Raw genomic sequence first — 24,075 nt, forward strand, 5'->3', positions numbered from 1 at the left:
CCTCTAGCCACTGCAATCATACTCCAGAAGCATGTGTCACCTTGTGCATCTGGCTTTATGTAGGTACTGGATAATGGAACCTAGGACCTTTGGCTTTGCCTACAAGTGCTTTAACCACTAAGCCATCTCTCCAACCCCAACCCTCCTCTTTGATTGGAGAAGCCACAATCATCAGAAAGTGGGACAACTCTTGTTATACTTCTCCCTCTCTGACCTCCTTTTCTCTTGACCTAGACAGAAGGGAAACACAAGCAGAGGTTCTGGCTAGAGAAAGTGGGACAAGCCCAGAGAAACCAGAACACAGTACTCAAAATTATTCATGAACTTGTGGACTTCCTCTTCCCAGGCGAGCATGTATGAATGTGACTCTTAAGAGCATTTAGATCCTCCTTCCCAGAATGGTCATGGGATGGCACACCAGGTCTGAAAAGCACTTGCAAAGGCTGATATAACCACAGCCTGCAGAAGCTGGGGCTGGTTGGAACATGTGGCCTAATCCAACCAGATCGACTGGCCAGCAAAACAACAAAACTATCAGCATTTTCTTTGGCAAGTAAACAAGGGCAGCACTCATAATACAGTATTTAAAATGTTCAAGCTAGGTGTGGCAGCACATGCCTTTAATTTCAAAATTCAGAAGGCTGAAATAGGAGAATTGCCATGAATTTGAGGCTAAGCTGGGCTACACAGGGAGTTCCAGGTCAGCCTGAGCTAGAGTGAGACCCTGACACACACACATACACACACACACACACACATACACACACACACACACATACACACACACAGCCAGCCAGGTATGGTACACCCCATGCCTTTAATCCCAGCAGTCACGGGGCTGAGACAGGAGGATTGTCATGAGTTCCAAACTAACCTGGGCTACACAGTGAACTCCAGGTTAGTATGGACTACAGTGAGACCCTGCCTCAAAATAAATATGCCAGATATAGTGGCACAAGCCTCTGATCTCAGCACTCAGGAGGCAGGGGTAGGGGGATTACCATGAGTTCAAAGCCAGCCTGGGAGTACATAGTTAATTCTAGGTCATCCTGGGCTAAACTGAGATTCTACCTTGAAAAATAAAACAAAAATATTTAAAAATTAAAAAATAAATAAATAATCCACAAATAATAGTGTCTAAGATATAATCCAAAATGCTCAGAATAGAGATGTTAGAAAAATCTCAATATGCATGAAAAAGATTCAATAAACATGAATGTTACAAATTAGTCTTTAACTCAGCTATTATTACAAAATGTTTTAATAACTAAGGGAAAAGTCTTGAAAGGGAATGCACTAACTTTTTTGAGGACAGGGGATGTGTAGATTATTTATTTATTTATTTATTTATTTATTTATTTATGAGAGAGAGAGACACAGAGAGAGAATGGGTACACCAGGGCCTCTAGCCTTTGCAAATGAACTCCAGATGCATGTTCCATCATGGGCATCTGGCTTATATGGGTTCTAGAGAACTGAACCTGGATCTTTAGGCTTACTGCCTTAACTGCTAAGCCACCTCTCCTACTGGGTGTGTGGACTTTTATCAGTAATGTACAAATAAAACAAATGAAAATTTAGAGCTAAGACATATAGCAAAAAACACAAAAATTCTTTGATCACCTTAGTAATGGGATACAAGTGACAGGGAAAAGGGTCTTGATGTTAAAAATAGATGAGCAAGCCCGTGGTGGTCGTGCACACCTTTAATCCCAGCCCTTGGGAGGCCAAGGTAGAACTGCTGTGAGTTCAAAGGCCACCCTGAGACTACATAGTGAATTCCAGGTCAGCCTGGGCTAGAGTGAGATCTTACCTCAAAACAAACAAACAAAAGAGATGAACAGTATTAAGAAAAAAAAGTAAAAAATAAACATGGTCCTAACACACTGGAGAGATGGCTTAATAGATAATGTGCTTGCCTGCAAAGCCAAAGGACCCAGGTTTGATTCCCCAGGACCCATGTAAGCCAGATGCACAAGGTGATGCATATGTCTGAAGTTCATTTGCAGTGACTAGAGGCACTGGAACACCCATTCTCTCCCTCCCTCCTTCCCTCTCTGTACCTTGTTCTGTTTTTTAATTTTTAAAATTTTTATTTATTTATTTGAGAGCAACAGAGACAGAGAGAGAGAGAGAGAGAGAGAGAGAGAGAGAGAGAGAGAGGGAAAGGAAGAAAGAGAGAGGGAGAGAGAGATAAAGAGAGCGGGGGGGGGGAGAATGGGCATGACAGGGCCTCCAGCCGCTGCAAACGAACTCCAGACGTGTGAGCCTTCTTGTGCACCTGGCTTACGTGGGTCCTGGGGAATTGAGCCTCGAACCAGGGTCCTTAGGCTTCACAGGCAAGCACTTAACTGCTAAAGCCACCTCTCCAGCTCTGCCTCTTTCTCTTAAGAAAGAAAGAGGAATGAGCAGAGGCCCAAAGCCCTGTGGAATACTGTACAGGCTAAGCAGCCCTGATGTAAAATGCTTGGAGGCAGGAGTTCAGATTTCAGAGACTTTGGGATACAGTTTAGTGGTACGGAGTGTGCTTTGCATGCCCAGGGCCCTAGAGTTGATCCTCAGTCCGTTTGTCTCTCCCTGCCCTTCTCTCTCTCTCTCAACACACAGTTTTAAAAATGCACTCAAAACAACTCCCAGATGGGCACAATGGCACACATATATAGTCTCAGACAGTCCCAGCTACTAATCATATGACTGAGGCAGGAGGACTGTTTGAGCCCACTAGTTTCAGACCTACCTGGGCAACACAGCAAGACCCTATCTCCGAAACAAAATAAAACCAAAAACCTCTCAGGTTTTCAAGTACTTTGTATTTAAAGATTGGGATGCTCAAACTATAAAGGTTATTTGTTTATGACCATGGTGTACTGTTTATATGTATGGAAATTTTCTATAAAAAGTTTAAAAGGTTACCTGTGTCATCTGACTCATGTGCCACCATGCCTGGTTATTTTAAACATATTTTATTTATTTATTTACTTGAGAAATAGACAGAAAGACAGACACACAAAGATAGAAAGAATGGGTGCTCTGGGGCTTCCAGCCACTGCAAACGAATGCCAGATTTATGTGCCACCTTGTGCATCTGGCTTACGTGGATCCTGGGGAACAGAACCTGAGTCCTTTGGCTATGCAGGCAAGTGCCTTAACTGCTAAGCCATCTCTCCAACCCTTATTTTATTTTTATGAGAGAAAGCGAAAGAGATTGAAAGAGAGAAAACTGGTATACCAGGGCCTCTCGCCACTGCAATTGAACTCCAGATGCATGTGTCACCTTGCGTGTACATATAAGCTTGTGTATGTGTGACCTTGTGTGCATGTGTCACCTTGTGCATCTGGCTTACCTGAGTTCTAGGGAGTCGAACCTTGGTCTTTAGGCTTCACAGGCAAGTGCCTTAGCTGCTAAGCCATCTCTCCAGCCCAATTTTTATTACTTATTTGCTGAGGTACAGTCTCACTCTAGTCCAGGCTAACCTAGCACTCACTCAGTAGTCCTAGACTGGCCCTGAACTCACTGCGATCTTCCTACCTCTGCCTCCCCAAGTTCTGGGATTAAAGATGTGTGCTACCACTCTGGGTTTATACAGAGCTATTTTATTTTACTTATTTATTTTTTGAAATTTTATTCATTTGAGAGAAAGAGACAGAGAGGGGAAGAGAGAGAGAAAATGGGTGCACCAGGGTCTCTAGCCACCGCAAATGAAGTCCAGACACATGCACCACTTTGTGTATCTAGCTTACATGGGTACTGAAGAATCAAACCTGGGTCCTCAGACTTCATAGGCAAGCACTTTAACCACTCAGCCATCTATCCAGCCCCCAGTTATTTTAATGCAGCATTTATTTTAATGTAGTGTTATTTTAATGTAGATGAATTTATTAATAGCTCCCTATATGATTTGTGCTCTTTTTTTTTCCTCAAATCTCTATACTAAACTCATTAAAATATATTCTTTTGTATGTTGGAAAAAAAAGCTGCTTGCTTGTTGCAATGCCTGCCAACCCAGGTTCGATTTCCCAGTACCCATGTAAAGTCATATGTACTTTCTGTTTGCAAATAAATAAAGAAAAAAAAAATTTTGATATATATGTGTATACACACACACACACACACACACACACACACACACACACACGGGTTTTTTGAAGTAGGGTCTTACTCTGGCCCAGGCTGGCCTGGAATTCACTATGTAGTCTCAGGGTGGCCTCGAACTCATTGCGATCCACCTACCTCTGCTTCCCCAGTGCTGGGATTAAAGGTGTGCACCACCACAACCAGCTCAAGAAAAATATATATATACTTTTTAGAGAGTTAAAAACTGATGTTTTCTTTTCTTTTTTTTTAAATATTTTTTGTTCATATTTTATTTATTTATTTGAGAGCGACAGACACAGGGAGAAAGACAGATAGAGGGTGAGAGAGAGAATGGGCACACCAGGGCTTCCAGCCACTGCAAACGAACTCCAGACACGTGTGCCCCCTTGTGCATCTGGCTAACGTGGGACCTGGGGAACCGAGCCTCGAACCAGAGTCCTTAGGCTTCACAGGCAAGTGCTTAACCGCTAAGCCATCTCTCCAGCCCAGGAAAAATATTTTTTAAAAAATAATGTAGTACAGAAATAAACAGTGGAAGAAACAATGGTTGAAAACACTAAATTTGGTAAAACACATCAACTAGTTTTAAGAAGCTCAGTGAACTTGACAACTTGACAGTCAATTAAACTTCTGAAAACTAAAATAAAGGAAGAATCAATCAATCTAATTTACTGTACAATCTAAAGAAGAAAAATCATGTTAACTGATAGAGAAAAGGTGACAAAATCAAATATAATACTAACTCTCGGCTAGAAATAGAAAATAATTTCCTAAATCTGACAAAAGGGATCTACCAAAGAGTCTATGGCCAGCATCATACAGAATGATGGAAGATTAAATACATTCACCAAGACAGTCTTTTTGAAATATTACAAGTTTTAGCCAATGCTACAAAAGCTCATGTGGGACCAGACTGCCAAGGAGGAGGGCGTTTCATGTTAGCACAGTTCTCAGCTGGTAAGATCTTAATAAAAACTTTTCCAGTGTGTGTGTGTGTGTGGGGGGGGATTTCATGTGAGGCATCTCTACCCTACTTCTTTTTGCCTTTTTTTATTTTTACCATTCTTTTTAAAATAAAGAAACCATTTCTTAAAGTTTACCTATATATTATACATATAGCACATATGGTCCTCTTGGAAAAAAAATGTCAAAAACAAGTAGATGGGCATGGTGGTATTCACCTTTAATCCCAGCACTCAGGAAGCAGAGGTAGGAGGATCGCCATGAATTCAAAGCCATCCTGGGACTGCATAGTGAATTCCAGGTCAGCCTGAGCTAGAGTGAGTCCCTATCTCCAGAAGAAAACAAACAAACAAACAAACAAAACAAAACCCCACCCAAACAACAAGGCTGGGTGTGGCGGCATACGCCTTTAACCCCAGCATGTGACTGGCAGAGGTAGGAGGATCTCTGTGAATGTGAGGGCAGCCTGGGACTATAGAGTGAATTCCAGGTCAGCCTGGGCTAGTGTGAAACCCTACCTCAGAAAAAAAAAAGTCCCCGTTTTCAGCACATAAATAAAAAAGCCATTCTAATATGCACCTAACTACTACAGACACATAAGGTTAATAGAGCCGACGTGGCAAATGAACCCAGAGGTAAGACAGCACTGGACTACAAGAACACAGGGCGACGGCAGAGCAAAGGTGCAAAGAGGCTCTAGACAACCAAGAGCAGCAAATACCAGAGCAGGAGACACAGACGTTCACGCTTGCGCAAAGCACTGCAACCTTCAAGGATGATGGCTAAGGAAAGCATGAGGGCACTGCTGAGAAATGCACTCTAGTTTACAATTACAGATCTTCGTTTCATTTGATGAACTTGAAACCATTGAACCCAAATGACAAGGGACCTTGATCTCTAACAATGTGGAAGAGCAGATTCTGAAAACCCTTCTCTTAGAAAACAATAAAACAATGGAATACCTAAATGGCCTTTCAAATTGGAGTGATGGCTCAGCTTGCAAAGCCTAAAGGCCTGGGTTCAAGTCCCCAGGGCCCATGTAAACTCAGATGCACAAGGTGCATCTGGAGTCTGTTTGCAGTAGCAGGAAGCCCTGCTGCGCACGTGTTGGCTCTTGCTTCCCCCCACACACTTGCAAATAAAAGGTCATTGCCTGTGAAGCCTAAGAACCCAGGTTTGATTCCCCAGGACCCACATAAGCCAGATGCACAAGGTGGCATATGTGCATGGAGTTAGTTTGCAGTGGCTAGAGATCCTAGTGTGCCCATCCTCTCTCTCTCTCAAATAAATGTATAAATTAAAAAAAAAAAAAAGATTTAAATAGCTGGGTGTGGTGGTGCAAGTAACAGTATTCAAAATCTCTTGAGATGGTAAGAAGTCCCAAACCATTGCAGAAGAGGTGGCAGAAAGAATATAAGAACCAAAGGAAGGAGAGGAATGCTTATAATACTGTCTTCAAGACACAAGTGATCTTGATATTCATGTCCTTACAGTAGTTGACAATACCTACATAATAAGAGGGGGAAAAAATGATGGCATCGGGGCTGAGGGGATGGCTTAGCAGTTAGGGTACTTGCCTGCAAAGCCAAAGGACCCAGGTTTGATTCCCCAGGACCCACATAAGCCATATGCACAAAGTGGCAATTGCTTTTGGAGTTCGTTTGCAGTGGCTAAAGGCCCTGGTGTGCCCATTCTTTCTCTCTCTCTCTCTAATAAACAAATAAATTAATTTAAAAAAATGATGGCATCAAACTAGGAAAGAGATTAGTTGGAAAGAAGGGATTTAGTGAAGGAGGTATTTAGGAAGGGGAAAAGAGAATGGTGGGAGGAGATTATGATCATGGTATACTGTTCATATTTACAGAAGGTATTAAAAAAAAGTCCCAAATATACTGTTAGGTTAAGAAAGATGATGTAGGAAAGGAAGTATAACATATCATTTATTATACAGCATTAGGATAAGTTAGTTATACTTCAACTTCTGTTTCTGAAAAAGCTTATTTTTAATATATACAAACAAATAAAAGGAAAAAACATCAAACATCTAGAGAAGAAGAGTGGTGAACAGAACTCTGATATGCAGCTATATCTTTTTTTTTTAAGAGTGAAAAACCCTCTTTTTATTAATTAAAAAAACAAAAAAAACAAGCGGGAACACGCCTAAAATCCCAGCACTTGGGAGACAGAGGCAGGAGGATTGCCAAGAGCTCAAGGCCACCCTGAGACCACATAGTGAATTTCAGGTCAGCCTAGACTAGAGTTGAGACCCTACCTCAAAAAACTAAAAGGGAACCAGGCATGATGGCTCAAGCCTTTAATCCCAGCACTTGGGAGGCAGAGGTAGGATCACCATGAATTCAAGGCCACCCTGAGAATACATAGTGAATTTCAGGTCAGCCTGGACTAGAGTGAGACCCTATTTCAAAAAAAATTAAAAAAAAAAACAAACCTACCAATACTGGTGAAGAGGTAAGATAAATACTCTCACTACTGGTATTACATATAAATTAATAGAATCATTTTTGATTTTGATTTGTTTTTTATTTTTCAGGTAGGGTCTCACTCCAGCCCAGTCTAATATGGAACTTGTAATGTAATCCCAGGCTGGCCTCAAACTCATGGTGACGCTCTTACCTTAGCCTCTTCAGTGCTGGGCCTAAAACCTTGCACCACAGTAACTGGTTGATAGAACCTTTTTGAAAAGTGAATTATGTATGCCAAAATAGTTAAAAATTTAAGCTGGGCATGGTGGCACACACCTTTAATCCCAGCACTCTTGAGGAAGAGGTAGGAGGATCACTATGAGTTCAAGGCCACCCTGAGACTACATAATGAATTCCAAGTTAGCCTGAGCTAGTGTGAGACCTATCTTGAAACCCTTCCCCGCAAAAAAAGGGTTACAAACTTGCAGATAATGTCATGCCTAGGGTTTTACCCCAAGAAAATAAATGAAAAAGCTCTTTGCATAAAGGCTTCATTTAAAACAAAATTGGGCAGGGTGTGGTGGTACATGCCTTTAATCCCAGCACTTGGGAGGCAGAGGTAGAAGGATCGTCATGAGTTCAAGGCCACCCTGAGACTACATAAGCTAGAGACCCTACCTCAAGAAATTAAAAAAAAAAAAATAATAATAATAATAATAATAATAATTGGGGCTGGAGAGATGGCTTAGCAGTTAAGGTGCATGCTTGCAAAGCCAAAGGACCTAGGACCCACGTAAGTCAGACACACAAGGTGGCACATACATCTGGAGTTCGTTAGCAGCAGGTGGAGGCCCTGGTGCACCCATTTATTCTCTATCTCTGCCTCTTTCACTCACTCTCTCAAATAAATAAATAAATAAATAAATAAAATATTTATTAAAACATAAAAATAAAAGACACAAAAATATTTGAAGGCAATAGTGTAGACTTAATATTTGGAAAGTTAACATTCATTATTTCTATTATTTGAGAATGACTTTAGAGGTCTATGACTTGTTGCTAAAACTGAAGAATGAGTCAGGTGGTAAACAAAGAACTAGGTAGAGGCTGAAGAGGTGGCTTAGCGGTTAAGGCACTTGCCTGAGAAGCCTAAGGATCTATGTTTGACTCTCCAGATCCCACGTAAGCCAGAAGCACAAAGGTGAGGCAAGCACAAGGTTGCATATGCCCACTGGATGGCACAAGAGTCTGGAATTCGAGTGCAGTGGCTGAGGCCCTGGCGTACCAATTCTTTTCCTCTTAAAAAAAAAAAAAATTGGGGAGGAAAGAGGGTAGGAGGGTTGGGCCTACATCCTTCCTGTATGACCTTCTTAACCCTGCAACATGCCAAGGAGATAAGCAGCACTTTTGCAGGAGAGATGATGCATGAACGGATGTTAGAAAGTCAGAAGCAGATGCAGCCAGTCAGTAGGGAGCTAACACCAGCATTTAAAGGCAGATTTGTGGGGACAATTATACCCTGTAGCACTATTTGTGAATACAAGATACAAAGTTTTAGAAGCCAGGTGTGGTAGTGCACACCTTTAATCCTAGCACTCTGAAAGAGGTAGGAGGACCCCCGTGAGTTCAAGGCCAGCCTGAGACTACATAGTGAGTTCCAGGTCAGTCTGGGCTAGAGCAAGATCTACCTCAAAAAAAACAAAAAAGGGCTTAAGACTTGGCTTAGTAGTTAAGACACTTGCCTGCAAAGCCAAAGGACCTTGGTTCAGTTCCCACATAAGCCAAATGCATAAGGTGGTGCATGCATCTGGAGTTCATTTGTAGTGGCTGAACTGAAGGCTCTGGTGCACCCATTCTCTTTCTTCCTCTCTTTCAAACAAACAAAGTTGTTTCAAAAAAATTACCAAAAAAGAAAATTAGGATATATCCCTTTAGAATGTCATAGGCACAGTATAAATTGAAATGAAATGTTAAAACCACAAGATGTCAAGTGAAAACATTTTCCACTTTATGCCTTTTGTTATTTTTTTAAAATATATTTAATTGATTAATTTACTTATTTATTTGAGAAAGTGAGAGAATGGGCACACTAGGGCCTCTAGCCACTGCAAATGAACTCCAAACACAGGCACCACCATGTGTATCTGGCTTTATGTAGGTACTGAAATATTGAACTTGGGTCCTTAGGCTTTGAAGGCAAAGGCCTTAAGTGCTGAGTGACTCTCCAGCCCCCTTTTGGGTTTTTGTTTGTTTGTTTTTTGGTTTTTCAAGGTAGGGTCTCACTCTAGTGCAGGCTGACCTAGAATTCACTATGTAGTCTCAGGGTAGCCTCAAACTCTTGATGATCCTTTTACCTGTCTGCCTCCCAAGTGCTGGGATTAAAGGTGTGTGCCACCACGCCCAGCTCTCCCTTTTTGTATTTTTAATTTTTCTTTATTCATTTTTATTTATTTATTTGAGAGCTACAGAGAGAGAGAGAGAGAGAGAGAGAGAGGGAGGGAGGGAGGGAGGGAGGGAGGGAGGGAGGGAGGGAGAATGGGTGTGCCAGGGCCTCCAGCCACTGCAAATGAACTCCAGATGCATGTGCATCCTTGTGCAACTGGCTAACGTGGGTCCTGGGGAATCAAGCCTCGAACCGGGGTCCTTAGGCTTCACAGGCAAGCGCTTAGCAGCTAAGCCATCTCTCCAGGCCCCTTTTTATATTTTTAAAATGCTCTATAATGAAGGGGGCGATAACTAAAAGTGAACCTAGGTCTAAAATATATGACTTTTTTCTCTACTAGGCCTAGTAAGATATTTAACAAGAAAATCCAGTCATAAATAGAACAAGGCAGAAAGCAAAGCTTTCTCAGGCTCACCTTATAGCACCTGTATTTATACAGAACCACTAGGAGGACAGTCATGACAACAATGACGCTGATCATGATGGCTGCATTCAGAATGGAGTGCAGGGCTCTCTGGCCCACAGTCTCTGTGTCTTCTGTGAACGGGGTGTAGATGCTATCATATACATATACAAAAAAATAACAAAACACAAATTGTTAGTGATTATTTCAAATCATATACTCCCTTCAAAATCACAAATGTGCTGATTCAATAAATGCCATGAAAGGTACTTTCCCCCAACTTATCAGTCAGCTAAGAATTTTTTTTGTTCAATTGGTTGGTTTTTTTTTAGACACAGTCTAGGTATGTAACCCAAGCTCGTCAGGTAGCCTGGGATATGCCAGAATATGTGATCCTCCTACCTCAGCTGCAGGGGGGCATCATCATACCTTGCTCTAACTATTTTCACCTAAGAAAAACAGCCCTAAAATAACTGCTTAAGAATAAAGGGAAATAGCTAAGATAAGGTGATGTGAACTCAAACTTGAGCCATGCACTGGCTCCATCTAGTGGATGCTTTGTGCAGAAATATTTCTTTCAATCAGTGTTTTCTCTGTAGTAATCTGCCGGATGACCAGGCTCTGGCCATACTGACAAACCAGGCTGACAAGTGGTCGCTAGAGGCTGATGAGATGCTTTATCCATGTGGGGCGGCTCAGCTTGTCTTGCTAAGTTTTGTCATACATCCATCTTCCCTTTGCTTTCCATTCACGTAAAAATACCTCTATTCAGGTTGTCAATGTTTCTGGCCAGATTTAACTTGTGCTTTTCTTTTCTCTTTCTTTTTCTTTTTTGTTTTTTTGAAGTAGGGTCTTGCTCTTGCCCAGACTGACTTGGAATTCACTATGTAGTCTCAGGGTGGCCTTGAAATGACAGCAATCTTCCTACCTCTGCTGGGATTAAAGGTGTGCATCACCACACCCGGCTCTAACCCCTTTGGCTATTTGTCTCTACCACTGTCTTTCACTCATGCCTTCACCATACTCCCAAAAGGCTTTTAAAAACTTGGCTTTAACGGGTACAGTAGTGGCAAGTCTGTCATGGTGGAAACCAACTGCCCTCCAATTAGACTGGAGGCCCGCTCCATGGAGGGGGGGAACACATCCCTGATTCTGAAACTTAAAGTAGGTAGCATGAGCCCTAGGGGTATAACATCTGCTGATGTCTGAATAAATGTATATACTATGCTTATCAAACTGCCCAGTAAGCCCTTCTCTTAATATTTATACCCTTATATTAACGTTACTCTCACTTTGAGTAGAGAATTTTCTCTTTTCAGATGGCAGTGACCTTCGGATGACTCAGAAGGAATTATAGTGCTGGAAATAAGTGACTGGAGTACTGAGTAACATCTCAATCATACCTTCCAAGGCTCAGGGTCCATTGCAGACAAGGTGGTGGAAAGAATTTAAGAGCCAAAGGAAGGGTAGGACTCCTTACAATGTGCTCCCTCCAGACACAAAATGGCCTGGATATCCATGACCTCATAGTGCCTGACACTGCCTACACAAGACCATCATTAAGAGGAGGAAAAGATCATGACATCAAAAGTAAAAGAGAGGGCTGGAGAGATGGCTTAGCTGTTAAATGCTTGCCTGTGAAGCCTAAGGACCCTGGTTCAAGGCTCGATTCTCCAGGACCCACATTAGACAGATGCACCAGGGGGCGCAAGCGTCTGGAGTTCATTTGCAGTGGCTGGAAGCCCTGGCGCACCCATTCTCTCCCTCCCCACCCCCTCTGCCACTGTCAAATAAATAAATAAAAATAAAATAAAATAATGCAAATACGGCCGGGCATGGTGGCGCACGCCTTTAATCCCAGCACTAGGGAGGCAGAGGTAGGAGGATCCGCCGTGAGTTCAAGGCCACCCTGAGACTACAGAGTTACTTCCAAGTCAGCCTGGACCAGAGTGAGACCCTACCTCGAAAAACTGAAAAACAAAAAACAACAACAACAAAAAAAAAGCAAATACTTAAAAAAAAGCAAAAGAGAGACTGATTGAGATGGGGAGGGGGTATGATGAAGAGTGAGTTTCAAAGGGGTAAGTTGGGGGAGGGAGGGTATCACCATGGGGTATTTTTTATAATAATGGAAGTTGTTAATAAAAAAAAATTTTAGGGGCTGGAGAGATGGCTTAGTGGTTAAGCGCTTGCCTGTGAAGCCTAAGGACCCCGGTTCGAGGCTCGGTTCCCCAGGTCCCACATTAGCCAGATGCACAAGGGGGCGCACGCGTCTGGAGTTCGTTTGCAGAGGCTGGAAGCCCTGGCACGCCCATTCTCTCTCTCTCCCTCTACCTGTCTTTCTCTCTGTCTGTCGCTCTCAAATAAATAAATAAAAAATTAAAAAAAAAAATTTTAGGGCTGGAGAGATGGCTTAGCGGTTAAGCGCTTGCCTGTGAAGCCTAAGGACCCTGGTTCGAGGCTCGGTTCCCCAGGTCCCACGTTAGCCAGATGCACAAGGGGTCGCACGCATCTGGAGTTCGTTTGCAGAGGCTGGAAGCCCTGGCACGCCCATTCTCTCTCTCTCCCTTTATCTGTCTTTCTCTCTGTATCTGTCGCTCTCAAATAAATAAATAAATAAATAAAAATTCAAAAAAAATTTTTTTTAAAACAAACAAACTTGGCTTTCAAGCTCAGCATGGTGGCACACAGCTTTAATCCCAGCACTTGGGAGGCTGAGGTAGAAGGATCGCCACGAGCCACTCTGAAACTACATAGTGTGTTTCAGGTCAGCCTGGGCTAGATCAAAACCCTACCTGCGGTGGGGGGAGCTTGGCTTTCAAAACATGATGCAGGTGTTTTTGGTTTTGTTCTTGTTTCTCAAGATAGGGTCTCTAACCTAGGCTGGCCTGGAATTTACTATGGAATCTCAGGCTGGTCACTCATGGCCATCCTCCTACCTCTGTGCTGGAATTAAAGGCATGTGCCACCACACCCAGCTTTTTATGATGCAGCTTTTAAAACACTTGCCAATTTTAAATTTTTTTTTTTAATTTTATTTATTTGAGAGTGACAGAGAGAGAGAAAGAGACAGAGAGAGAGAGATTGAGAACGGGTGCGCCAGGGCCTCCAGCCACTGCAAACGAACTCCAGATGCATGCACCCCTTGTGCATCTGGCTAATGTGGGTCCTGGGGAACCGAGCCTCGAACCGGGGTCCTTAGGCTTCACAGGCAAGCGCTTAACGGCTAAGCCATCTCTCCAGCCCAATTTTAAATTCTAACAAGATCGCATGAGAGTATTTTTCATAGAGATTAAGGGTTAACACCAACAGAGCCACAGAGTCTAGACAAAAGCTCCCCAAATTTACAGAATGCCAGTTGCCATGAGTTAGATTTTCAATTAACAACTTTTTGGGGGGGCCTGAATATGTATTATATACCTCACCGTGGAAGCAATCAATAAGAAAATCAAGAGCCAGGTGTGGTGGCGCACGCCTTTAATCCCAGCACTCGGGAGGCAGAGGTAGGAGGATCGCCAAGAGTTCGAGACCACCCTGAGATTACATAGTAAATTCCAGGTCAGCCTGAGCCAGAGTGAGACCCTACCTCGAAAAAAAAAAAAAAAAGAAAATCAAAGGGAGGGCTGGAGAGATGGCTTAGTGGTTAAGTGCTTGCCTGTGAAGCCTAAGGACCCCGGTTCGAGGCTTGATTCCCCAGGACCCACGTTAGCCAGATGCACAAGGGGACACATACATCTGGAGTTCGCTTGCACGGCTGTAGGCCCTGGCGCACCCATTCTCATTCTCTCTCTCCCTCTGTTGCCCTCAAATAAATAAGTAAGAATAATTTTAAAAAGTTAAGAAATCAGGGGGCCTGGAGAGATGGCTTAGTGAGATCCAGATTTGATTCCCCAATACCACATATGCCAGATGAGAAATGTGGTGCATGAATCGAGTTTGTTTGCAGGGGATAGAGGCCCTTGGCACATCCATTCTATTTGTCTTTTTCTCTCTCAAATAAATATTTTAAAAAAGGAAGTAATACATTAAATAATGCAAATAAATTGCTAGTTACAAACTTGTGATAAGTGAAAAAGAACAGATTGACGCCAGTCATGATGATTCATGGCCCACGTTCAATTCCCAGGCTACCCATAGAAGACAGATGTAAAACAGAAGCACAGGAGTAGCAGAACTATCTGGTGTGTGTTTGTACTGGCAAAAGTCCCTGGTGTGTGTGTGTGTGTGTGTGTGTGTGTGTGTGTGTGTGTGTGCACGCAAATAAATAATCAAATCCAATTATCAAATAAGGTGGAAGGTGAGGACTGATACTTGCAGTTGTTCTCTGAACTCCAATAAGCACCTGCACTCACATGCACGCACACAAAGATGTCAGTAATTTTGCCAGGCATGGTAGGGCACACACCCAGCACTCAGAAGGTAGAGAGATAGGAGGATTGCCGTGAGTTCAAGGCTACCCTGGCTACAGCAAGACCCTACCTTGAAAAATAAAACAAAACAAAACAACACAAAAGGCAATAATTTTGTTTAAAGTTAGAAAAGGACTACTCCAGACATAAGAATTCAAGTAGAGGGCAAGAGAGATGGGTTAGCAGTTAAGGCACTTGCCTGCAAAACCAAAGGACTCAGGTTCAATTCCCCAGAACTCACATAAGCCAGCTACATATGATGGCACATGTGTCTGGAGTTCATTTGCAGTGGCTAACAGCCCTGGCATGCCCATTCTCTCTCTTATCTTTCTCTTTCTCTTTCAAATAAGTTAAAATTTTAATAAAAGAAAATTCAAGGAGGGAAAGAGTAACAACCTGTTTGAGTCACACACATTCAGGCCTACTTAATGACTCTACCTAGGAAATAACTGTGGCATTCATTTTATCATTTCAAGTGTTGCTCTACTGCTTCTGGCCAGAAAAAGATGGACTCCTTCACACTCTCTTAGCAGAGGCCCTCAAGGGAATGACAATATGCTGGGAGGAAAAAGCCACCCTGGCCTTAATAATAACAAAAACGCTCATACGTACAGCTGCCCATCTTTCCGCGTGTAAAAGCTGACTGATTTGATGGTAGCCACTACAACAACCATGCAGAGGGTCACAGGGACAAAGAGCATGATGACATGTTTGGCGCCATATTTCAATGTCAGCTCCTCATCTTCTTCCTCATCCTGCTCCACCACCTGCCGTGCGTTACTCTGGGGTCTGCCATTAGATACTGGCTCAGGGCTATCAAGTCTCCGTCTGTTGCTGTGCTCTTGTCGATCATGACTGTCATTCTGAAAGCACACAAGAAAAACACTGTCAGTAAATCTGACTCAGCACATCAAGGCATGCTGTATCAAAAGTAGAGTATGTTATTAGATCTGGGATTAACAGATGGGGCTGGTCAATAAATTCTAAAACTTGAAGTAAAAGAGCAGACTTACAGGCAGTGTACAGTTCAAAAGTCTAGAGTATTTATCATCATGTTCCCTTAGGATACCCAGGTCTTCCTCTTACACAGGTCTTGGCTCACCCCTCTCTCCCCTCACATTCTCCACTTAAGACATTTGTACTCCTCTTTGGAGAACTGGATTAAATTCTGACACCTCTATTAGGCTTCCTTTGCTGTAGCTGCAAGCTTAATATCTCACCTTTCCAAATTCATAAAATACTTCCTACTTGCAATTTCACACTAGTTATATTCCCAGCCCACAGATAATTAGCAAAATTCTACCATATCTCAGGTACTCTTCTGTGGCAATACGGAAATCAGAAAGACTAACACTCACCCAGATGTGGTGGGGTGTACCTGTAATCCTAGCTACTCAGGATAAGGCAGGGGGAGGGTGAGTTTAAAGCAGCTTGACAAGACGCTGTCTCAAAATAAAATTTTTAAAAGGGCTCAAAGGCTGAAGAGATGGCTTAGTGGTTAAAGAGTTTGCCTGCAAAGCCAAAGGACCTAGGTTCAATTCCCCAGGACCCACAAAAGCCAGATGCACAAGGTGGCACATCATCTGGAGTTCACTTGCAGTGGCTGAAGGCCCTAGCATGCCCATATTCGCTCTCTCTCAAATAAATAATAATGAAAACAGGGCTGAAGATATGGTTTAGCGGTTAAGGTGCTTGCCTGTGAAGCCCAAGGACCCAGACTCTAATTCGCCAGTACCAATGTAAGCCAGATGCACAAGCACATATATCTAGAGTTTCCAGAGGCTAGAGCCTTTGGCATGCCCATTCTCTCTCTCTCTCAAATAAACAAATAAAGTATTTTATAAAAAAAATAATTTAGGGCTAGAGAGATGGCTTAGTGTTTAAGCCCTTGCCTGTGAAGCCTAAGGACCCCAGTTCGAGAATAGTGGTTAAGCCCTTGCCTGTGAAGCCTAAGGACCCCAGTTCGAGAATCGATACCCCAGGACCCACATTAGCCAGATGGAGGTGCACGCAACTGGAGTTCATTTGCAGTGGCTGGAGGCCCTGGCGCGCCCATTCTCTCCCTCTCCCTCTCTCCCTCCCTCTTTCTCTCTCTGTCCCTCTCAAATAAATAAATAAACAATAAAAAATTTTAACAAAATAAAAAAGGTCTCTAGGAAGGTAAACTCAGTAGCAGAGCATTTGGCTAGCATGAGTAAGGCCTTGGGGTCAATCCCCAAGATAGAAAAATAACCTTGACTTTAGACTCTGGTCTTAGTAAGTTTTAGAATGGGTTGTAAAGAACTTTATGTGCCACACCAAGGACTTTAGACTTCGTGGAAGCAGTGGAAAGTTATAAAGACTGCTACAGTTGAGGAAGTAACTACTCAGGTTAGCTTTTTGTAAGAATGAAAATCAAATGTTTGCCGGGCGTGGTGGCACATGCCTTTAGTCCCAGCACTCGGGAGGCAGAGGTAGGAGGATCGCCATGAGTTCGAGGCCACCCTGAGACTACAAAGTTAATTCCAGGTCAGCCTGAGCCAGAGTGAGACCCTACCTCGAAAAAGAAAAAGAAAAAAGAAAACCAAATGTTGAGAATATTTCAGAATTTCAATGCCAGGGCTCTAATGCAAACTACATATGAATGTTCAGAACTGAGGTCAAGGGCAACTCTCTAGGTTCCTAGCATAAGGGACTAGACGAAAAAGGAAAAGATGGCATTGACAGAGACAGGGAGCACAAGAAAATACATAGACTTGAGAGAGGTGAGCAGTATCTAAATCAGAGATGTAACTAAATTTAAGTGCTTGCAAGTGGACAGGAAAGCCCAAGGCAGCTTGCAGCAGGAACATGAAGCCTAGGACAGGGTCGCAGGATGCTATGACATCTCTACAGCCACAGAAAAGGATAAACCTTCAGCAGAGAGTACAGATGGAAAATAGGATCAGTACGAATTTGAGCATTAATATAACATCTACAGAAGGAAAAACAGTTGAGATGATGATCAAGTAGAAAAGTGACACTCAAATTAAAAAAAAAAAAAACAGTAAAAGAGATCAAGAAAAGAAGAGGGGAGCTGGAGAGATGGCTCAGCATTTAAGGCACTTGCCTGCAAAGCCTAATAATCTGGGTTCAATTCCCCAGTAGCCACATAAAACCAGATGCACAAAGTGGAACATTCATCTGGAGTTCATTTGCAGTGGCTGCAGATCCTGGTGCACTCATTCTGTCTCCCTTCCTTTCCTCCCCATCCTGCTTGCAAATAAATAAAAAAAGTTTTTTTTTTGGGGGGGGAGACTAATCCCAGCACTTGGGAGGCTGAGGTAGAAGGATCACTGTGAGTTCAAGGCCACCCTGAGACTACCTAGTGAATTCCAGGTCAGCATCAGCTAGAGAGAGACCCTACCTTGAAAAACAAACAACAACAAAGAAAGAGAGAGAGAGATGGGGAGGGAGGGAGGGAGGGAGGGAAAACAGGAAGAGGAAGGGGTGAACACCCAGACATGCATCAACACAGAAGACAAAGAGGAACGAAGGCTAGGCAGAGTGCAAGAGAGGAGCCGCTGAGTGAGGCAATGGGAAGTTCAGAGTCTTTTTTATAAAACAGAGAAGAGGGAAGTCAGATCATGAATCATAAATGACTGGGAAATGTACAAAAATTGAGAGAAGAATACTTATTCTTGAAGCAAGCAAAAAATGTTTGATGAAAGCCAGGAATGGTGGCGCACGCCTTTAATCCCAGCACTCGGGAGGCAGAGGTAGGAGGATCGCCATGAGTTCAAGGCCACCCTGAGACTCCATAGTGAATTCTAGGTCAGTCTGGGCCAGAAGTGAAACCCTACTTCAAAAAAAAAACAAAACAAAACAAAAAATGTTTGATGAGACAACACATTTATTTTAGAGAGGTTAGAGACTTAAGTAGAGGTGCCAGGTTAAAGTACAGAGGTTAGATTAGAACTAAATACAGTGGAGGAGGGTGAGTAATGGAACAGAGCGGCAGATGAAAGGAGGCAGAGCTGATCTTATAAGGGATAGGGTCTTCGGCAGACTGACTGTCAATACACACTCTCAGACCTTACAGAGAAAATACTTTTTGCAATCAGGAATGTAAAGCATAAAAGGCAGAAATATATACACCACCCACCAAGAAAGATCCTTTTTACTGAACTTCTTTACAACAGCCAAAGTTCAGCAAGATAGAAAGGGTGATAAGGAATTTGAAGTGTGGAGGACATGGATAGTGTGACAGACAGCTGAGGAGCAAGACCTGAAGAACAGTTAGGCTTTAGGTGGCTAAGCGTCAGCTAAAACAGTCTGTAGTCAGCAGTACAATCCTGACCAACCTGAATGGTGGATTAATATTTACTCTGCCTTAAACACCTGTGGCTACTTCTGTAGCAACACAGCCCTCCCCTAGGTTGGATGAGAAGTGTAATTAGATCACGGCTGACGTGAGACGCCACCATGCACAGTCCCTGTGCTGGATATTCTGGTTTACAAAGAACAGCAGCCAGCCCACCGCACCCTGTCCCCAGGCGGACAGGGATCTCGTACAGCAGCAACTACTCTTATGCTCTCACCTACCCTGCAGAAATACTCTCTTTTTAGTACTTTGGATACTATCTTTAGTTTCTAAAAAAAAAAAAAAAAAAAAAAAGTACAATTTACTTATCTAAAAAGGTAAAAGATTTAAATGGTTTGAAAGTAAAAAAGTATTTTAAAATGTGCCATACACGTCTCCCTCTCACTATTTTGAAATCTGAAGTCTCCTGCTAAGTCTCTGCCCTGCCCTAATCCCCAGGCTGCCAACTGCTGATCTCTGCTGTGCATCCTCCAGGTTTAGTTATGTCTACACAGACAAGAATCAATACATCTCACACCGTGCTGCCCTCACTTCTTCATTTAACTTGAACTGAGGATTTTTTTTTTCCTTTTCTCTGTCTCTCTCTTATTTTTGTTTTATTTTATTTAGTTTAGTTTAGTTTTTTGAGGTAGCGTCTGGCTCTGGCCCAGGCTGACCTGGAATTCACTATGTAGTCTCAGGGTGGCCTCAAACTCACAGTGATCCTCCTACCTCTGCCTCCCGAGTGCTGGGATTAAAGGTGTGTGCCACCACGCCTGGCTGGCGGAGTACATCTTTGGTCCCAACACTCAGGTGGCTGAGGCAGGAGGATCACTGAGAGTTCAAGGCAAACCTGGGCTATAGAGTGAAACCCAACCTCAAACAAACAAACCTGAAAAGAATGTCCTCTATAAGTCATTTACATTTGTGAGCATACTGGTAGGGTCCTCTGAAGAGTAACTGCTGGGTCAGATTCTAATTATCTACTGCCAAGTGCCCTTACTCACTATGGACTGCACAATTTAGGGATTTAGTAATATAGGAGATGGCTTACTTCATTATACCTTTGTCAACTCAGATGAGCAAATGCTTAGATCTCTAACAATCTAATCTGATTAATTTCATTTTAGTTTTCTTAGTACCAGGAAGGTTGAGTGCTTTTTAAAACGAACTGTAACTAACCATGTCTTTTGCTATTTTTCTGTTTAACGTCTGATAAATGTTTCAGTTTCCATACTGCATCAGTGCATTCATGACTGTGCTGCTGTGCTGGGCTCTAGGGATAAAGCAGTGGAACAAGACAGACAGGGTCTCTGCACACGTGACTGCTGTGAAGCAAGGGAAACTGACAGTAAGAATGGCTACAGACTCGGCTTAGGCTGGAGAGAACACACACAGTGGCAAAGAGTACTTGGGATGGACTACTTTTGAGCCAGTATGGTGAAAGACACCTGTCTGAGGAAGCTACATGCGAGTCAAGCCCTGAAGGAGGAAAAGATGTTGACAGAATGGCTCGACTGTAAAGTCATTAACTCAGCACACAAGGGTTGTCCAACCTGCCTTGCCAAAAATAGTCAGCCCTGCACGGCTGCTAGAAGATCCTTACCTGTAAACCCTTGGGCTGTCCTAATTATTGACTGCCTCTCCCTCCTCTCATCTGCTGCTCTGTTCCATTACTCACCCTCCTCCTCCACTGTATTTAGTTCTAATCTAACCTCTGTACTTTGACCTGGCACCTCTGTTTACAAAGGCTTTGGAATACACAAGCAACTATGCTAAGAATGGGATCTATGCTAGGGCCAGTCAGCCTGGCCTGATGGGGTTAGGGAACTAAGGCCAGCCATGTTTCTGTGCACCATTCCCAGTAAAAACCACCAAGGCCTCAATTGTATCCTTGGTTGGCAATCTTCTAGTTTAGTGACAAACTCCCTGTCACCAGGAGAATTAAGCAGTGTCTGCACAAGTCCCCTGGAAGCGTGTGCCTAGCATCCACTCGCCACTCATGTGTCTTCTATGTCAATGTTAACTGGTATCCTTTAACTCTAATACAGGGTGAATAAGATAGTTTCCCTGAGCTCTGTCAGAACTTCCAGTGACTTACTGAACCTGAGGGTAGTCTTGGGAACCCCCAACTGTCCTGCACATTGAAAACTACAAAATCAAAAGAAGACAAGCAGGGACTAGTGAGATTGCCCAGTGGTTAAAGGTGCTTGTTTGCAGAGCTGACAATCCAAGTTAAATTCCCTGGTACTGACAGAAAGCCAGATGCACTACGAGGAGTATGCATCTGGAGTTCCTTTGCAGCAGCAGAAGGCTCTGACAGGCCCATACTGTGTCTCCTTGTCTGTGTCTTTCTGTTTCTGACTCAAATCAATAAAATTAGAAAAAGGGCGACGACGACAAGAGGGACAACGTCTAACACAACCCATTCACTCACCCTGGGAACAATCCACAGACGAAAAGATGACCTAGAGAACAGGAGAACGATGGGCAGACACTAGCTACCTCATCTCACATCATTAGAGAACAGGAGAAACGATGGGCAGACACTTGCTACCTCATCTCACATCATTAGAGAACAGGAGAACGATGGGCAGACACTAGCTACCTCATCTCACATCATTAGAGAACAGGAGAACGATGGGCAGACACCAGCTACCTCATCTCACATCATTAGAGAACAGGAGAACGATGGGCAGACACTAGCTACCTCATCTCACATCGTTAGAGAACAGGAGAACGATGGGCAGACACCAGCTACCTCATCTCACATCGTTAGAGAACAGGAGAACGATGGGCAGACACCAGCTACCTCATCTCACATCATTAGAGAACAGGAGAACGATGGGCAGACACCAGCTACCTCATCTCACATCACTAGAGAACAGGAGAACGATGGGCAGACACCAGCTACCTCATCTCACATCATTAGAGAACAGGAGAACGATGGGCAGACACCAGCTACCTCATCTCACATCACTAGAGAACAGGAGAACGATGGGCAGACACCAGCTACCTCATCTCACATCATTAGAGAACAGGAGAACGATGGGCAGACACCAGCTACCTCATCTCACATCGTTAGAGAACAGGAGAACGATGGGCAGACACTAGCTACCTCATCTCACATCATTAGAGAACAGGAGAACGATGGGCAGACACTAGCTACCTCATCTCACATCATTAGAGAACAGGAGAACGATGGGCAGACACTAGCTACCTCATCTCACATCGTTAGAGAACAGGAGAACGATGGGCAGACACTAGCTACCTCATCTCACATCACTAGAGAACAGGAGAACGATGGGCAGACACCAGCTACCTCATCTCACATCACTAGAGAACAGGAGAACGATGGGCAGACACCAGCTACCTCATCTCACATCATTAGAGAACAGGAGAACGATGGGCAGACACCAGCTACCTCATCTCACATCATTAGAGAACAGGAGAACGATGGGCAGACACCAGCTACCTCATCTCACATCGTTAGAGAACAGGAGAACGATGGGCAGACACTAGCTACCTCATCTCACATCGTTAGAGAACAGGAGAACGATGGGCAGACACTAGCTACCTCATCTCACATCACTAGAGAACAGGAGAACGATGGGCAGACACCAGCTACCTCATCTCACATCATTAGAACAGGAGAACGATGGGCAGACACCAGCTACCTCATCTCACATCGTTAGAGAACAGGAGAACGATGGGCAGACACCAGCTACCTCATCTCACATCATTAGAGAACAGGAGAACGATGGGCAGACACTAGCTACCTCATCTCACATCGTTAGAGAACAGGAGAACGATGGGCAGACACTAGCTACCTCATCTCACATCGTTAGAGAACAGGAGAACGATGGGCAGACACTAGCTACCTCATCTCACATCGTTAGAGAACAGGAGAACGATGGGCAGACACCAGCTACCTCATCTCACATCTTTAGAGAACAGGAGAACGATGGGCAGACACCAGCTACCTCATCTCACATCATTAGAGAACAGGAGAACGATGGGCAGACACCAGCTACCTCATCTCACATCATTAGAGAACAGGAGAACGATGGGCAGACACCAGCTACCTCATCTCACATCATTAGAGAACAGGAGAAACGATGGGCAGACACCAGCTACCTCATCTCACATCATTAGAGAACAGGAGAACGATGGGCAGACACCAGCTACCTCATCTCACATCATTAGAGAACAGGAGAACGATGGGCAGACACCAGCTACCTCATCTCACATCGTTAGAGAACAGGAGAACGATGGGCAGACACCAGCTACCTCATCTCACATCGTTAGAGAACAGGAGAACGATGGGCAGACACCAGCTACCTCATCTCACATCGTTAGAGAACAGGAGAACGATGGGCAGACACCAGCTACCTCATCTCACATCGTTAGAGAACAGGAGAACGATGGGCAGACACCAGCTACCTCATCTCACATCGTTAGAGAACAGGAGAACGATGGGCAGACACCAGCTACCTCATCTCACATCATTAGAGAACAGGAGAACGATGGGCAGACACCAGCTACCTCATCTCACATCATTAGAGAACAGGAGAACGATGGGCAGACACCAGCTACCTCATCTCACATCGTTAGAGAACAGGAGAACGATGGGCAGACACCAGCTACCTCATCTCACATCGTTAGAGAACAGGAGAACGATGGGCAGACACCAGCTACCTCATCTCACATCGTTAGAGAACAGGAGAACGATGGGCAGACACCAGCTACCTCATCTCACATCGTTAGAGAACAGGAGAACGATGGGCAGACACCAGCTACCTCATCTCACATCGTTAGAGAACAGGAGAACGATGGGCAGACACCAGCTACCTCATCTCACATCGTTAGAGAACAGGAGAACGATGGGCAGACACCAGCTACCTCATCTCACATCATTAGAGAACAGGAGAACGATGGGCAGACACTAGCTACCTCATCTCACATCATTAGAGAACAGGAGAACGATGGGCAGACACTAGCTACCTCATCTCACATT

General features: G+C 43.7%; 1 protein-coding gene across 3 annotated transcripts in view; it reads right to left on the bottom strand.

Annotated features, from left to right (window-relative positions):
- Psen1 (presenilin 1) overlaps nucleotides 1-24,075 on the bottom strand; it is a 75,200-nt gene that overhangs the window by 33,163 nt on the left and 17,962 nt on the right. For all 3 annotated transcript variants that reach the window (XM_045154323.1, XM_045154325.1, XM_045154322.1), the window contains exons 4-5: nucleotides 15,350-15,600; nucleotides 10,341-10,482 (exon numbers count right to left, since the gene is read on the bottom strand). In XM_045154323.1, coding sequence (XP_045010258.1) covers nucleotides 10,341-10,482; nucleotides 15,350-15,600 — 393 coding nt within the window. The remainder of the gene's footprint in view (nucleotides 1-10,340; nucleotides 10,483-15,349; nucleotides 15,601-24,075) is intronic.

Source organism: Jaculus jaculus, chromosome 7 (genome assembly GCF_020740685.1).
Source record: "Jaculus jaculus isolate mJacJac1 chromosome 7, mJacJac1.mat.Y.cur, whole genome shotgun sequence".
In the NCBI taxonomy this organism is placed as follows: Eukaryota; Metazoa; Chordata; class Mammalia; order Rodentia; family Dipodidae; genus Jaculus; species Jaculus jaculus.